This window comes from Branchiostoma belcheri, unplaced genomic scaffold (assembly GCF_001625305.1).
Source record: "Branchiostoma belcheri isolate BF01 breed outbred unplaced genomic scaffold, Haploidv18h27 scaffold37, whole genome shotgun sequence".
Taxonomy (NCBI): Eukaryota; Metazoa; Chordata; class Leptocardii; order Amphioxiformes; family Branchiostomatidae; genus Branchiostoma; species Branchiostoma belcheri.
Genome location: NW_017803987.1, coordinates 1,651,419 through 1,669,123, shown reverse-complemented (window position 1 = coordinate 1,669,123; position 17,705 = coordinate 1,651,419). Strand labels below are relative to the sequence as shown.

Sequence of the window (17,705 nt, the reverse complement as noted above, 5' to 3'; positions counted from 1 at the left end):
GATAAAGAAAAGCTAGGACGGATCAGGGAAGCAACACAGATGTACTTCCATCTATCCGACAAAGCCATGGAAGTCGAATGGAAACAATGCGTGAAACAGATTGATGAATGGGGAAGGTACCTGAAGAAGAGGGGAAGCAAGGCACTCCAGGCAAAAGAAAACATGCCCATTGCTTAAATTTACACTTTGCATGCTGCAATGTCACTGATACAGCTCTGTTAAGTTTTGCCTTGTTTATAAATTTGGATGTGCAATCCTTTATCTGGGATGCTGCATATATATGCACCTTAGTTAGACTAGAGCAAGATAATTGTATTTCTGATGTCTACCTGTACTGACCTGCACTTGTTTACATACCCTTGTGGGTGTATGTTGAATTTTTCTTTGTTACCATATATGAAGTATAAACAAAATAATGGCAGTGATTTCTAAACAGTTGGATCCATAGTTCTCAAAGTCTGAGTGTTTCAGATAAAACTTGCAGGTACGATATGTTACTGTGATATGTTACTGTGTCCCTCTATCTTAATGGTATGTGTATTTGTGTATCTATGACAGTTCAGTGTTGAAATCCAAATGGGATGTACAAATAAAGTTGGTTTGAAATCATTATGTGAGTCTTTGTGATTGCATGTAGTTATTAGCATGAGTTACTTATTGAGCATTTAAAACATTGGTTGGAAAAACCCCCAGAAAACTGTGAGGTACTCGAAATAAAGGTAGGTCTAATTAAAGTAGCCTGTCTTATAAATCAGTATCATCATCTTATTAATAAAAGTCCCCCCAAAAAAGATATTTTACAGATCTATGCTCGTTTCAAACATATGTTATCATTAGCTAAACTAAAGAGTCATTATAGTTACGAAGCATCAAGGGTTTGCTTACAAATTTCTTGAAAGTCGGCATTAAACTTAGAGAAACAATGCACTACTCGAAATGCAAATTTATGTAACAAAAACATACTCTCATTACATCTGCTTGGTCCACAACGCATGTACTTACTGTTATAACTTGTACATCGGTAAAAGCAGAAATATGCAGTTTCGTTATAGCATTTAAATAATGACTAAGAAGACTTACGTATCTATCAGGTAGCTTCAACTTGAATGCTAAAGATATCCTTCTTATGAATATCACTTCCCATAACTGTCAAAGACAACCACGGAGACACCGACAAATAAAAAAAAATGTCCAAAATCCATGCGTCGAGAACAGCAAGGCTGATCAACAACGACAAAATTCTGCTGTACTATCGAGGAAAAATGTATGATTTTTCCGGACAAAAACGTTATAAAGCTGCTATAGATACATCCGTTAGTGAATATTTTTCATATTTAGGGCGCGGAAAAATAAGTACATATTCATAAAATTCCTGTAAACTCATCTTTGTCGCACATCGCCGAAATGCTGTTGTTATCAAAATGTCCGCCATCTTCCTTCCTTCACCGCTTCCTTTCGTCGATAGCGCCGTCCCATATATGGAAATCTGCGGAACCGCTGGTAACTCGGTTTGTTCTCGGCCTTTCTCGGCCAGCGTCGGGGGCACATGGCGTCACGATCTGGCTCATTTGCATGCAGGCGCCTGCTTGCTACAAATTTGGCGAAAACAAAACGATGATTTAATGGATTACCGCAGTGTCCGGCGAGCCAGTGCCGTGGTGAATATTTTTTTAATATTTAGGAAGCGGAAAAACAGGTAGTAATACATATTCATAAAATGCCTGTAAATCCATCTTTGTCGCACATCGCCGAAATGCTGTTGTTATCAAAATGTCCGCCATCTTCCTTCCTTTCGTCGATAGCGCCGTCCCATATATGGAAATCTGCGGAACTGCTGGTAACTCGGTTTGTTCTCGGCCTTTCTCGGCCAGCGTCGGGGGCGCATGACGTCACGATCTGGCTCATTTGCATGCGGGCCGTCCACGCCTGCTACAATGGAAATGGCGCGCCGTAGGGCGAAAACAAAACAATGGATCGCAGCAGTGCCCGACAATACAGCGCAAGTGCAGCGCAGTGGGATGATAATTGCGTCCTTCATGCTGCACAACAGCTTCGTAAAAATTGTAGAAAGTACAGATAACGTTACTTTCGTGCGCGGGTGTGGCAAATCTGCGTCAGGGGGCTACATCGACAGGCTGAGCGCCGGACATGACGAAAAAAAAATGTGGCACGACGCCGCACCGGCGGTGTCCAGGACCCACAGTGTCTCGCACCAAGTTCTCTCTGCTCCGCGGTATGCGGGACACGAAGGCGTCCCGAAAGAATCCCGCGTGATCTCCCGCAAACTCCCGCGTGATCTCCCGCAAACTCCCGCGGGATATCCCGCAATCTCCCGCGGGATATCCCGCAAACTCCCGCGGGATATCCCGCAAAATCCCGAATCCCGATGATGCTTATCCCGCGATCTGTACTGTACGGCTTAGGAGCTGGCAGAAACTATGGAAGATGGCACCCAGGCCTTGTAGGCCCCCAGAAAAAAAAATGGTTCATCTTCTCCTTGCAATACAATGTAGGTATAAAAGTCCCATGTTACCATGTGTACTTGACTTGTCCGTTCTCAGCATCACAAGCCTCCTGTATGGTGGGGGTACATCTGGGTCTGGGGAGGTGGGTCAGACCTGCTCCCTGGAGAATACCTGCAGATAAACCAATAAAAAGGTTAAAATTTGTATCCAAACATAAGATCTGCACTTCACCTGAAGCCAGGCACTCATTTTCACCTGAGTCGAATGAAGAAAAAGGTAAAAGGGCTTTTCCCATGAAAGGGCACAACATAGGGACCAGCTAGGGATTTGAACCCAGAACCTTTAGATTATTTAGTCAACAACTTACCCAAAAGGTGACCTGTTACACGCCTTTAAAACAAATGAAGAAATTAAGCACAGCAGAATATCTCTCTGCCTCATTCCCAATTATTCATAGACAATCCCTGTCTCGCTATCGAAGCTTTTTTAAATGTTCATATTTTTCTGTGTCTGTATCTGTATAGCGGTTATAACCGCCCTATGGCACAACACACCAGCTTTGCAAGCACGTGGTGCGGCAGCAGCTAGCTACATTACATAGAATGACTTGTTCAAATGTAATATCTTTAATGTCTTAAAGACATACATTAATTTTTGTATAATATAGTCAACAGTGAACATTGCAAATCTTACCTTGTCCAGTCTGAGCCACGAACTCGGCCGCCCCTCCGATGGGTTTGGCCACCACGCCCACTAAGCCCTTCCCGACCCCTGAGATGACCCCTGTGGCTCGCTGGGTCACGGTCTGCTCCGAGCTGTCCATGGCATACTGGATACTCTGGATGGGCTGGTCCACTACACCTGCGATCGCACCTAAACAGGGCGGATGGGAAAATAGCAAATTTTCGTCAAAAACCAACTTGAAGATTTTATCTTGAAAGTTTCATCTGTATTACTAAGTCATTTTGAAGCAAATCTTTTCCCTACACAAGAAGTTGGACCCAAATTTTCAACATATAATAGAATCGGCTGAGCATTTGGTCTCATTAGGTATCAAAGGGGCCATCTACATGTACCTCAGGGCATCACAACAATCCCTCAACAAAGATGGGAGCACAACAGAGTTCCTGCAACCTATATATGCTCCTGAGTCACGTGTCATGTGCATAATGTGATGTCGCAAAAGCAGTGAATTGCTCCTTTATAGGGACTGGAGTTACACAATATTGATTGTGTTGGAAATTACTGAGTGTTCAAACTTGCCTCACAAGTTCTACAAACCGAGATGAACTTTCAAGATAAACTTTTGATAAGTCTATTTTTATTTGTGTCAGCAATCACAGTTTAAACTTGCTTCATAAGCAAATGAGATTGTGTATCTTTAAGCAGCTGTGTTCTTCCTCACCCAGCAGACTGAGTCCCAGCCCAGACAGCCCCTGCACCAGGCCGGTGGTGACCCCAGCCGGCAGCCGCCGCCGCCACTCCTGGTTACGGTGGGCGTGGTCCTGGTCCAGCGACAACCGGTCCATGTTACGGGAGATGCTATTGGCCAGGTTCACGATGGACGTCAGCGTACCTGGGGGAGAAGACATACACATGATTCTTGTTGTTATAATTGTGAAGGGCCGTGTTAACGTCAGGGGGTTTGGCTCAGAACTAAGACATCCCAGGTTCGAATCCTACCATTTCACCAATCTTGTGGCCTTGGGAAAGGCACTTTACACAATTTTCCTCACTTTACTCAGGTGAAAACGAGTACCCAGTTTCATTTAGGGACGTCATTCGAATAGGACATTAACTGGAGGTCACACAACATTTACGAACCCACCATACTTATCGAAAAAAGTAATGTTAAGAGTGGTACAAACCTTACAGTGTTATGGCTGCACTTAAAACTTTTGGTCCAACACAAAGAATTCTCTCACCTAGAGCTTTCGACCAGTCACTCTGGTCTTTTTCCTCAGTAGACTGACCCAGTGAGACTTGTCAGGTGGCTTCCTTGAAGTGTGATGTCAACACTGGGTCAAAGGTATCTGGTAGACGATGTCGGCCCCCGCGGCCATCGTGGTTCAATGAAGGATGATGGGCCCTGATGTATATGGCTTCCTTCACCCCTCTCAAGGAATAGTCTTGTTATAACATGACAAGCTTCACCGGGTCAGTCTTCTGAGGAAGACCAGAGTGACTGGTCGAAAGCTCTAGGTGAGAGAATTTTTTGTGTTGGACCAAAAGTTTTACCTTTAAACATTTTAACTACCAACACAGATGAACTTTCATGATACATACAGTGTCGTTGAGTACCTTACCTGCTGACACATGTCTGACCAGTGAGGAGGCACCTTTGGTGACCCCTGACACAAAAGCCCCGGGTCCCCTGGTCAGCCCTTCATACGGCAGGCGGAAGAAGTCAGATATCCCACTGCTGATACTGCCCAGTAAACTGGCAGGACTGCCCAGGATGTCCAGGGAACCAAGCACCCAACCTGAAAGGTGACAGTGAGGAATTTCTTTTCAAATCTCTTAGCTATAGGATACAGTCAAATCTAGAGTCTTAGGTAAATTGTGTATGCATTTGTAGGAGCCACATTATTATATATTACTGGTACATATATATGTATATTATAAGGACTACCTTACCATTGCAACAACTTTCTGGTAGTCTCTGATGTCAGATTATTTTTTCTTTTGACATTATGAATCATGTTTACTATAATGGCTACCTGTCTACTCTGACCATTTTGAGTGATTACAATTAAAGTGAGAGATATGAGCTGCACTATATTGTGTCTACTACTACACAGAAATGCAAAATTGTATCAATTGACTTACATGTATTTGTATGATTCTGTTTATCAGGAAAATGATGAGTTTAAGGAATTCGAAGTTGACATAATCAGGAAATTATTGCCAAATGGTGTGAAATCTGTGCGGTAAAACTTATTTGTTGAGTTTCTTTTAATTTAATAACTGGCTAAAAGAGTATTACCTGCCCTGAAAAGAGCTCCAGAGCCGTAGTGCAAGGCCAGATCTTGAACCAGGTTCCTGGATACAGTAAAGACAGGAGTGCGGGAGAAGTGTTTGAACGTCAGACGCGTGTGGTCTGAGGAAATGAACACTTTCATCGAGGCATGGACGCTTACAAGCATCGTCATCTCTTCTATCGTCAGTTCTGGGATGCTCACTGGGCCAATCAGAGATGCCGCTGCTTCCTTCACTTCTCGTGGTAGTACCTGCGTCCTCATTGGTTGATTTGTGCTGTCGGATGCGGCAGGGATGGAAAAGGAACCAATCAGGTTGAGGATGTCATAGATGAAGGTGTCCTCGATGTAAACCGTCACCGGTCGCTGCGTAAGCTTCACAAACCCGACCGCCATTTTGTTGTCGGACAACGTTCTGTTCAAACCGACTTTGGCGACGACCATGCTATGGTACGCCCAGAAGTCGGCGGTCTTTTCGATGGACCACATTCTCCTGTGTTGAAGCCCTTCGTCCTCTTGGTTCTCTGAACATAACAAGACTGCGAAGTCATAGTTCCCCCTGTGAAAAATCTGATTATCTACCTGCAATCTCCAAGCACTCACTTGAAGAAGCTCCTCTGACATTTCTGTATCTGCGCTGATGGGATGGTAGGCAACGTAGCACTTGTCGGCTGTTATCCTCAACAGCTCTGTGGCTAGAGAAGGGTTCGACACTTCGTCAACGAGAATCAAACACGCTTCTGAAAGGAAAACGGCACACTGCAAGGCAAGCTTGCTTGAGGGAGGGGTTTTGTTTGCTTCTGAGGAATTTCCTTGCTTGGCGCTCAGGGAAACTGTGTGTTTGGATGGTGCTTTACCGTTCTTTCCCTCTTTAACCTCCTCTGATACGTCATCGAACTCTACAAACTCCAAGTCGCTGCCAATCTCTTCTCTCTTCACTGGGTCGATGTAAACATGTCTGCACATTCCCACGCTGCTGATTCGAACTCTCACCTCCCCGAATCCTGGGAGCCCAATCTGGTGCTCCTTTTTCTCACAGATGTCGATGGCTTGGGTCCAGAGAAGACCTTCGAATAGAAACCCCTCGTCTTCGCTCCACTCTGCTCCGTAGTACTCTCCGGCCAGACGGATGCGAACATGGCTGCTCAGGTTTGATGCCTCGGTGAATTCTGGGAATGATGCTGCAAGGGTCTCTGGGTAATAGCAGGTGTTGCTGTTTGGAGGAATTGTGGGAACTCCTGACAGAAGTAGCTCTTCTTTGACTGGAATACCATCTAAAAGATAAAAACACAGTTGATGATAAATTATAGACACAGGTATAGACCAAAGTTATAAACAATTATGAATAACAATTTTTGGGCACATTATTAGTTTTCTGCAATTTTCCTGTTGTTGAATTTTTAGAAAATATACTTTTTGTTTATTATAATAAGAAAATTGGTTAGTACACTATGATAGTCACCTAGTTTCTGTTCTTCTGTAGCTTCTTCTCCAAAGTGCAGCATCCAGGTGCAGTTATTATGGAGGATGAACCTGGGACTGGGGTCCTCATCTAGCACCACGTACAGCTGGCCCTGTGACTCGTTCACGGTGGTTACCATGGCAACAGACTGGCAGGTCCCATCAGGAGCCCAGTCAGGGACAGACAGCGAGTATCTCAGGTGAGAACCAAGTCTGTAGGCAGGGCTCCAAGTCTCCTTTTTGGAATTTCCTGGATAATAATCATGATAACCTTTATTGTACATTCATACCTATGAATAAAACATGACCAATGACCAAAAAGTGACCAATCAGACTGAGTGTAACAGCTGCCAAACTCACCTTCTGGAGTGGAAGCACCCTCCTGATTGGCCAGAGAGAACCTGATGTACTGCACACCTCTGTCAAACCACCTGGCATCCTTACTGCTTTCTGATTGGTCAGCTCCGATGGCATCCCATAATGCTATGGGTGTCATGGTGTCCTTGTTCTTAGATGTTGCCATGGTAACCTCAATGCTTTGGAGTTCATAGTCCTGGAGACCCCCCTAAAACAATTCGAAAAATTGGATTATCATTATGATCTTATTGTACTCTACTGGCAAAAAATTCAAAATTTTGTTGATGACATTAAGCATACAGTGTTGGATATCTTTAACCTTTGTTTGAGAATGTCCCTAATAAAAGCTATTTACAATACGTAACTCATTTTTACCTGAAGTGAGTTGAGTAAAGAAATAGCTGCATGTAAGTGCCTTTCCCAAGGACACAACATTGAAACGTGCTAGGGATTTGAACCCAGGACCTTCAGATTCTAAGTCAACAATCCCAACCACAAGACCACCTTTTACTATCATGTCTAAAACACATGTTTGTACTGACCTTCCTGCTGTCTGTATCAGCAGTGATAGCCTGTACTCTGAGAGGCCGTGAGCTCAGGTTAGTGAGGAACACTCTCTCCTGAAGTCGCAGGATCTGTATGCCATGTTGTACACTAGAGGACACACATAGGGAACACACCTACAGGAAGACACAATTCAAGTGCCATCTTAAAAGTTCATCTGTGTTGGTAGTAATTATAGTAAAATGTTAAACTCTATTCCAACACACAGTCTACAGAGAGATCAAATTTTCAGTGACCACTGTTGCCTTCATCAGGATAATTAATGACCAATCACTTCACAACGTGATCTCGCGAGAGTTACGGTTTGTGAAGTGATTGGTCATTCATTATGATCCTGATGAAGGCGACAGTGGTCTCTGAAAATTTGATCTCTCTGTAAACTGTGTGTTGGAATAAAGTTTAACATTTTACTAGAATTCAAGTACATTGTAGCTGAATTTGCAATGTTGAGGACTACATTCTTACCTCAATGCCCCCTAGCAGTAGCAGAGTGCATTGCATTCTGATAAAGACATGATGACTATCGATAATTGGAAAAATACTAGTATTGGGAAAGAGGAGGACATTTGCTTTCATATGCATCAATTTTCACATTTGTTTGTTACAGTAATGATTTCAAGAACCTGTATATGATAATTCATCAAAATAAACAATATACCTGTCCTTCGTGATATTGGCTTGTTTTCCCACAGTGATTTCAGGACCTTATACATAATACATACTATGACTTTTCTTTAAAAATTATATATATTAGCCTGTACATCTTAGTTCATGAAGAGTGCTACAAAGTCATAGTCAGTCCCACCTTAGTGGCGCCCCCTATCTGCTGTGGTGGTATGACAATGTTGAGCAGCCCTAGTCCCTCCCGTGGCATGACCAGTCGTTCTCCATACTTAGCAACAGACAACAGGTCTTCTGTCTCCAGTAGGATGGGGAGGGACTGGGGCAGACTCGACGTGTTGTCTTCAGCTGAACAAGGCAGCTTCACACTGATACAGAACTCTCCCTGCAAAGAGAATTCATATTTTGAACTAGAATGTAACATTTCCAAAGAATATGTATAACACATTGTCTAGTCCCACACTGTACATCACTGTTTATTCTTACTCAAACATAATGATTTTATTATGTACAATGTATATAGTGACCTGCCCCTATGGTTCTGTCCTGCAACTTGCTACATAATGTATCCCACAGGGTGTCTGCTACATGTACATCACTAGTTACCATGGAGACAGACATCTGGTCCTGGTCATTGACCTTATGTCTATGTGTGGGGTTTACACACAAATGTAGGTGAACGTGGATTTTTATCCAATTTAGTTGTATTGACTATCTATCAATAAATGGTTTATGAACAGTTTTAAGTATGATCCGGGTCAGTTTTAATACTACCTGCACCAGATGCAGAAAAAGTATTACAAGCCGTGGGGTCTTCACTAGTGGCTTTTTTGGCGACGTCTCAGGGAGGAGCCTAATGGTACAGTATTGTGTGCAGTTTGCAAAAATTCTAGGATGGTACAGGCATTTTGTCCACAGGAATGCAGAATGTCCACAGGCATGTCTCTGACCCACATCTATGCCCACATTCCTGGAAACCCTTGGGAAGACCTCTCTGCCCCGGGCCCTACTTTCTGTGACCCTGGGGCTCGTTCACTACATTTTTGTATACACTCAGGGGAGGAGTACACTGTATCTGTCTAGACTTAACAGGTACGTACCAAGTCTTCCTCAAAATCATGAAATGAGGCAGTGCCATGCAAACAATAACCCTAACAGCAACCACCGTCGCCATGGCAATGTATGTTTTCATTGCCAGTCTTGTCTGGACCTGTTCTTACCCTAAATTTTGGTGGAGCAATAGCCTGGCCCGCAGGCAGATCCAAGGTCTCCCCACCAGCCAACACCAGGGCCAGGTGGATGGACGTGTCGTTTCCCAGCAGGCACCAGGGTGCGACGTTCAGCAGGAGGGTGTCGACGTACGGCGAGTGTTCTGCGAAGGTCACCTTCAGCTCTGTGGTTGGCTGGAACACCACCACGTCCTGGTGTGCATCCGAGTCACTGTTTATGAAACAAGTATTCAGTTAAATATAAAAAAAAGATCAAAATCTGTTACAGTCTCCCAAACCTTGCAATTGACAAGGTACGTAGCTACATTGTATAACATAATTTTATGCATCATTCTATTTCCCAATTTTACAGGGCATTATGTAACTTACATTTTGGCACCAAATTTTGAATGAAAAATCTTTGTGTGATTGTCATTTACTAAATTCACATAGTTGTGCATTTATCTCATATTTCTTACATTTATGGTTGGCGCTAATTTTTATAAACCAGCCCACACAAGGCACACTCAGTTTGTTGTGCCACCTCAAACTACATGTACCAGAATGTAAACAATCATGGATGACATCTGTTTTTCCAGCTTTTGAACACAGTAGTTGTGAAGCATCTCTGTCTAACAGGTCCACACCTGCAAGGATACACTCCCTAACGTTGCTGTATGTAACATATTTTTAACATTCTACAATGATGCTGCATGGCAGTTACTGCAAATCTTACTCTTTTGTAGCATGGCCAGAGAAGGGCCAGGCTTCTCCCATGTCCCTGTCCCTCCCCTCTGCCATGCTGCAGAGTTTCTCCACTGTAGGCAGGGAGGGTTTCCTGTCCACATCACCGATCAGGTCAGAGTTCAGACGGATGGTGGGGCTGGACGGCTCACCAGTCTTCCTACATGGAGAAAATAATACAATCATAATAGAGTACATGTACAAACGATTTTGGACACTGAACAAGACTATTTCTTGAGAGGGGTGAAGGAGGCTAATATACATCAGGGCCCACCACCCTTCACTGAACCGCAATGGAGGCCGACATCGTTTACCAGATACATGTACCTTTGACCCAGTGTTGACATCACACTTCAAAGAAGCCACGTGACAAGTTAAGCCTCACTGGGACAGTCTACTGAGGAAAAGTCTTCCTAAAACATTTTCATCGATAATCCGGGAGGCTACTCACCCAAACTGGAAGGTGACATGATGTGAGAGTTCAGGTTCGATGTTGTAGAGGTCATGACCTTTGCCCTTCCCCATGACCTGGTACTGGTGCCTCTCACCCAGGTTGCGTGTCTCCAGGTTCATGAGCAGTGGGCCGGGGATCCAGCTCCGAACTACAAACACTGGGCTCAGCACAATCTGGGGACATGGACACGGAATGGGAACACACATGCACACAATCATGTCATGTACAAATGTACACACAAACACACACACACATACACACACACATACACATATGTACACACACACACACACACACACACGCACACACACACACACATGCAAACCCAAACACATACACACACACACATCATCCTCCCATGGCAGGGGCAGCGGCTCCGAATTCCTTCTCCACCCCTACCCCTGCCGTATAACATGGCATCTTCTACTCTACGAACCAAGGAATATTAATATTCATGAGCTTGCCTTATTTGGCATGACCCCATTTCTGACTTGGGCGGCGAAGGGACGTCACCCTCCCCGCCGGCGACTCCGCCGCCGCCCGGTGACGAGCCCGTTAACGCGTTGGGGAGGCCGTGCGGGGCAAAGTCACCGAATTAACACCTTCCCCGTGCTCGGCGGGATCCGCGCGCAGCCTCCAGCACACGCTAGCGCCCCGCCGACGCCCGCAGCGGCCTGCATCGCAAAAGTTCTCTTCCCGAGACGACGCCATGTTTGTTTTTATTTGTCACTGAATAGCCGACATGATTGGTTCCGATAGCTAGCGCATCTCATAAATATTAATGTAAAGTGCGTTGAAGATTTTCTCTGTGATACGTGATTGGCTGAGAGCGTGTCCCTGGAATCGGGTCGCAGAGTAGAAGATGCCATGTTATACGGCAGGGGTAGGGGTGGAGAAGGAATTCGGAGCCGCTGCCCCTGCCATGGGAGGATGACACACATATGCACACAAACAAACAAGCGTGATACTGACCACCCTCTGTCCAGGCAGTGCCCATGCCGGCATGTGTTGTGGGGTTGAGGGTTGGAGGTTGTAGACGGTACACAGGACCTGTAACACACTGCCATCCTCACACGAGATCTGCATGGGGAATAACATTCAAATTGTACAATTATAAGTATCATCGCAGAGTGGAAACCGCTGTTACCAAGTACAGTAGGGCATTATTATTACATAGCTTTAAACAATGTTAGATGTTCAAGGGTTAGGTGTAACATGTCGTTTGATGTGAATTGTAGCCAGCTGCCACTGTGCCGCGTGCCTGCGAAGCTGATCAGAATTTTCGGTCTTTCTGTTCCATGAATGTCAATATACATTGGTCCAGGGATGTACATGTATATAGTCACTGTTCTTTCAACTCAGTATGTAGATAAGTGACTAGAATGTTGACTTTGAAATATCTTGTTTCAAAGCCTTACAAACTGCATTGGATGCCTTTAAACCTTACGGACTGCCCTTACGTAGCCTGAACCTACTGTAAAAAAACTGTTGTGTCAGATCTAAATGTGTTTACCAGTTATTCAAAACAAACGAACAAACACCAGTTTTCACCTGTACATGAGATGTTTCCTTCTGTTTGCGTGACCCCACGTCCACCTCCCCTGACCAAACGGTGAATTCTCCCCTCGCCCTGAGTCGGATCCCGCGAATCATGTCGTCCTCCAGAACGAAGGACGGCAGCGTGGTTCTGGCGGGGAGGTCACAGGTCAAGTCTCGAGGCAAGGCAGGCTGGGATTTCCGCACTTGGACAATCTCCAGAAGGAGGTCCTTGGACAAGTGGTTGGTGAAGACTTGTCGACCACATAAAATGATCTACGGAAAATTAAGATGATTTTTGATGAGTGATTAGGTCTTGGCCAATCAAAGAACTTGATAGATTTAACGTTATCACCCCCTGGTGACTTTCCTTGATATTGCAGCAGAATTTATGCTTGTTGTATCTCAAATTTGATCATTTCTTGCACAACAGTTTACATAGAGGACTTGAATATGCTACTGTCACAGTGACAGTTTCTTTTTAAGATAGGAGACATACACTGTATTCAAGTCAACATTAACATTAGATTTAAAACAAAGCTTTCCTGGAATTTCTACTCGTTGAATGTCAAATTTGATCATTTCTTGCATGACAGTTTACATGTAGAAGACTTTTGTTTCCTACAACTTTCTATAATTATAAAGATAGGACACATAACTTAAGTCAACATAGAAACATTGATTTGAAACAAATTGGACAAGGTTGGTTGGGATTCTAAAACCTTCGCAAGTTTCAAACTACATCTAGTAAACCAGTCTATACTACTACATGTACATCCGTTACCTGTTTCTGTAGTGGTGTGATTGGTTGCACCTTGACGATCAGTGATGTTGCGTGTCCCTGATGTTGGATGGTTCGTACAAACGACCCCGGGGTGTCGATGTTAAACGGCTCCGACCAGCGCCAGTTTCCCCACCCCTCAAAACACGCATGCAGCATCTGGAAGGGGTCAAACATTAAGATTTGCAGAATTTGTGTTTTGTCTATTATAGCTAACTGTTGCCTACTTATGAGTAAAATTACTTCTACCGTATTTGTAGGATACTAAATGAATTCTAGGCACAGGTTTAGGTACAGGTCCAGACCTGAAACTGTACCTGAACATTTTGAGAAATTAACATGTTCTTCTGAACTCTTTCTATAATCATGACAGAAACATGATAAAAAACTTGACAGTTAAGTTGTCTATGGAAAAGTCTTAAATACATGTACATTTTATGGGCAAAAAACTTATGTTTCAGTTCTAATCTCCTACTCTATAAAAGTGGCTTCGTGCAACACAGACCTGACCAAAGTGACATCTAGAGGGAGCATAACTAAGATGCAACAGATCTTTCAGAGTACTAGTTAACACTGTCAGTCTGTAACACAAAGTTTATCATGCTGTCCTTACTTTGGGACCCATGGGGGACCAGCTATTTAAGCCTTTTGGTCACAAATTTAGGTACTGTACGTCTGGTACTTGTGGATTAGGTATTTTGGACCTGTGCCTAATCATCCTTTCTTCTGGTACAGAACCGGTACTGTGTACTGGTTCACAGCTCTAACTGAGACATTTTGCTACTTCCACCTCCTCCCACCTGATGTTTACAGACAGATACAAACCCTGCCAACCTGAACTTGTTTGTGTGTGCGCCAGCTGTAGCCGTGCATGCGCCGGCTGCACAGGAGGATGTTCTCATCCGTGTCCACCTGTCCAAACCGGATTGTCTCCTGGGTGTCATTACAGATCACAAAGTAGTTGAGGAGGAGCTGTTCATCCTCTATCTTTGTGGGGGAAAAATTCTGGAAGAAAGAATAGGAAATTCGTTTTTGTTTGTATTGTATACTATTAGTTAGGCCACACCAAGTTAATTTGTTGGTTCATGGATTTGCCCACTTCATTTTTTTGTGATTTGCAAAAACACCAAAAAATTATTCAGCCTTCTCTTCAGAGTGTTGTTACAGTTTTTCTATCTATCAAGATGAATGCAAAATTATATAGCAGAAATTCATTGTTTGAATTACAAACCAGTCTGGTATGTTGACTTCATGGCTCCTATATGTAATCATAGCATTTATGGCTATCATAGGATGCCTACTAGTAGGTCTGTTTTTATTTATTGTTTTTTTCCACCCTGTTGCTTCATACTATTTCTGAAAAAATCAGAGCCATCAAATCAAATTGGTGTGGCCTTAGTAAACAACAAAAGTACAACATGAAAACAAAGGTTGGTAGGAAAAATTTCAATCTGACTTTATCCCTGAATTTTGGCCCAAAATTTATAGCAGACATAAAGCTACCTGTGCCCATAGTCTCTGAGCCATGGTTAGTGTGTGGACTGTGCCCTGGGCAACTCGTAGCTGGATTGAATCTGTAGAAACTCGAGTGTCCACATGTGTCTGAAATAAAAGCAACAGACTTAAAAAAGACCACTGCAGACATTTGAAATCTTTATTTATTAATTTCACTTGGGATTCTTATTAAACTTAAAGTTCTCACTAAACTAAAAACTATTAAAAAAATGTAGTACAAGGTTATCGTTGAAACATGTGTAAACCAAAATTCATACATGTATAACCAAGTGAAATTCCAGTCTTTTACACTTAATAAGAAAAGAACTAGGCCATCTACTTATTATATAATAATATTTATCTAAATGTCATTCTTATACATTCTAACATAAATCTATTATACGACCTAAAGCATATTTTCACTTCCTATGTGAAACTGTAGGATTTACTTTAGAGCAAAGTTTGGGAAACAATACCCACCACACCAGCTTCTTTCCTGTACATGACCTCCCCCTGTAGCTTGAATGGTTCGACCAAAGGCTGCATAGTCAAGTTCCTGTACTCCAATACATCTGTACCGATGGACCCTTCCATCTATAGTTTGGGATAGAAGAGGGAGGCAACACATGATATTTTCAAGGATGTCTGCTGTTCAGTTCTTGAATGGCTACAGTACCAAAAGCCGTTCCAGGGCTCGAAATTCATTTTTGGGAATAGGTGCACTGGTGCACCCAAGCTAAAAAATTAGGTGCACAAAAATTTTTTTGGGTGCAACATATAAAGTATTTGAATAGTATAGAGAAATTTATATTCCTTGTAGCCTTTAACAAACCAGCTCTAACTACTCATACTGCCAACTACATTTATAAGATTACCAGTAAGCGAGAGGAAGTTGAAAGTACTTGTGTACTATAGCAGTTTTATTATCAACATTGATGATGTACTTTGTCAATATGTGACCTGTCTTTAGCCCAGTGGGGCAAAATGTACAATAAAGGTCTTCATTCATTATAAAACAAAACCTAATTACACATCTTACTGCTCCTCTTCTAAGTTTGAATATGAAATGGGAGCTAACTTCAAAATCTTACACAAGAACTACGACAAAGATTTTATTATTTTTTCTGATGCTTAGATGCCAAGAATATCCTGCATACTATTATTTAATATGTACAAAAATACCTACAAAAAAATTTGGGTGCACCAGTGCACCCACAGAAAAGAATTGGGTGCACAGCTCCAATTTTGGGTGCACTAAGGTGCACATGTACCTAGTATTTCGAGCCCTGCATGTGTAGGTATCCCAGTTAGCCCCAATTGGTTGTTTCCATGGTGCTGAATACAATGTAGTTGTAGTTTCCATTAAAGGCTAAGCCCTATAATACATGCCATGTATATAACTGACCTGCACAGAGGACCAGTCCCTGTCCCCATGCCAGTGTTTGAAGTGTAGAAGTGGTTTCTCCATAGACACAACCAGAAACTCCTGATCATTCGGCATGGAGTCATCAAACGTAAAAGGCTTCAACTTTCCAATACCACCTGTGGAAAAAAACAAGTATCAAGTTATTAAACTGGATGTCCACCATTCATCAGAGTACAAAATGTATACAAAATGGAGATCATGAAAAAGTTCAGAATAGTCCCAGCAATATACATGGCATGTCAAGTTGATATTAAGCTGTTTTGAATTTTACTTAATTGTATACAATCATATGCATGTATATTATCAATACTGTTTTTGAGGAACACTGTTCAACAATGGCAACCAAGAGGCTGAATCGAAGTCAAAATATATGATGAAATTGTATCATTGAGAAATTTTAGTAGTTAAAATACCTGAATAAATATAATAGTTTTCTTTTACATGTATTGTGGTTTGTATTAAAAATATACAAAACCTTCAAAATTTCATCTTAAAGTTTGTAAACATGGCAGAAAAAATATTTTTTAAAAACAAAACTGATGGGATAAACAGGAGAATAGCATCCACGAATTTCACAATTTACACAACGCCTAAAAAAGAGGTTTTATTAGATTCTTACCTTTCCCAAGATGCTCCATATGGTTACTGATGCTGATTTGCACTCCATTTGCTGACAGCGATGTCGACACGGCCGGTACAAACTTGGGCGCGAAACATGAGTCCACGCGCATGCAGGCGGCCAACGCCATCGGAGACAGGAGCGGGTCACTTTCCTCCTCGCGATCGGTCGGACTGGTACCGGCGTCGCCACTTCCAGAAACAAACACAAAGCTTGCATGGAGGGATGATGGGAAGGTTTAGCCACACAGCCAGCAATTATACAGCAATACAGCAGGGGATATTCCATTAGAAAATGCTACTAACTTAAAGTTAAACTTTAGCATACTGTTACTGATTCTCCATTGATTATGTGTTAGGCGTAGTACTACATGTAGTAGTAAGAAGGTTAAAGCAGCAATTAACAACTGAAGCTAAAACTGCAAGATTATTATCATTATTAGCAAAAAACGTCAAAGACTCATCATTGCTAAACAGTAACATGCACACAACTTTTGTGAAAAATCAGGTTCAATTACTTACTGAACAAAACTGGTGTCTTATGTTTGGAGGTTGTTCACAAGTTATATGCAGAAACAAAAAAACAAACAACCAAAAAACTCTACTTACTCTGTCTCCCCCTGAACTTCTGTCCCAGAATGCACCACCACCTGCCACAGTTGGGCTGCCACCACCTGATTGGCTGTTGCCATGGCAATGTCAGCAAACCTGACATGGTAGGACCTGCTAGCTGACAGTTTGAACTTGTGGAACAGGACAAAGGCCTTTCTCACTTCATCCCAGTATTGGAGAGAACATGGCACCTGAAAATAATCATTAATAATTCTATTGATTGCCTTTGCCGGAAGGGTAACTACTATGTTTTCACTTTGGCCATGGTGGAGTGGCTGTGGTGAGGGTCTGTGTGAATGTCGACAGCATAACTCGAGAAGCTTCATGATATTTGATAGGTGAGTAAAGTGATGTGGAAACGAAGGTCAAGTTCGAACATGGTTCAC

At 42.8% G+C, this 17,705-nt stretch overlaps 1 protein-coding gene across 1 annotated transcript in view; it reads right to left on the bottom strand.

Annotated features, from left to right (window-relative positions):
• Positions 1-17,705, bottom strand: part of LOC109476378 (vacuolar protein sorting-associated protein 13B-like) — a 50,224-nt gene that overhangs the window by 11,079 nt on the left and 21,440 nt on the right. Inside the window, exons 29-49 of the mRNA XM_019777312.1 lie at positions 17,317-17,510; positions 16,709-16,899; positions 16,069-16,205; positions 15,144-15,257; positions 14,673-14,771; positions 14,004-14,174; positions 13,173-13,328; positions 12,404-12,664; positions 11,825-11,932; positions 10,850-11,025; positions 10,391-10,558; positions 9,667-9,886; positions 8,631-8,831; positions 7,804-7,941; positions 7,265-7,469; positions 6,906-7,154; positions 5,452-6,717; positions 4,772-4,948; positions 3,871-4,041; positions 3,159-3,338; positions 2,534-2,636 (exon numbers count right to left, since the gene is read on the bottom strand). Coding sequence (XP_019632871.1) covers positions 2,534-2,636; positions 3,159-3,338; positions 3,871-4,041; positions 4,772-4,948; positions 5,452-6,717; positions 6,906-7,154; positions 7,265-7,469; positions 7,804-7,941; positions 8,631-8,831; positions 9,667-9,886; positions 10,391-10,558; positions 10,850-11,025; positions 11,825-11,932; positions 12,404-12,664; positions 13,173-13,328; positions 14,004-14,174; positions 14,673-14,771; positions 15,144-15,257; positions 16,069-16,205; positions 16,709-16,899; positions 17,317-17,510 — 4,685 coding nt within the window. The remainder of the gene's footprint in view (positions 1-2,533; positions 2,637-3,158; positions 3,339-3,870; positions 4,042-4,771; positions 4,949-5,451; positions 6,718-6,905; positions 7,155-7,264; positions 7,470-7,803; positions 7,942-8,630; positions 8,832-9,666; positions 9,887-10,390; positions 10,559-10,849; positions 11,026-11,824; positions 11,933-12,403; positions 12,665-13,172; positions 13,329-14,003; positions 14,175-14,672; positions 14,772-15,143; positions 15,258-16,068; positions 16,206-16,708; positions 16,900-17,316; positions 17,511-17,705) is intronic.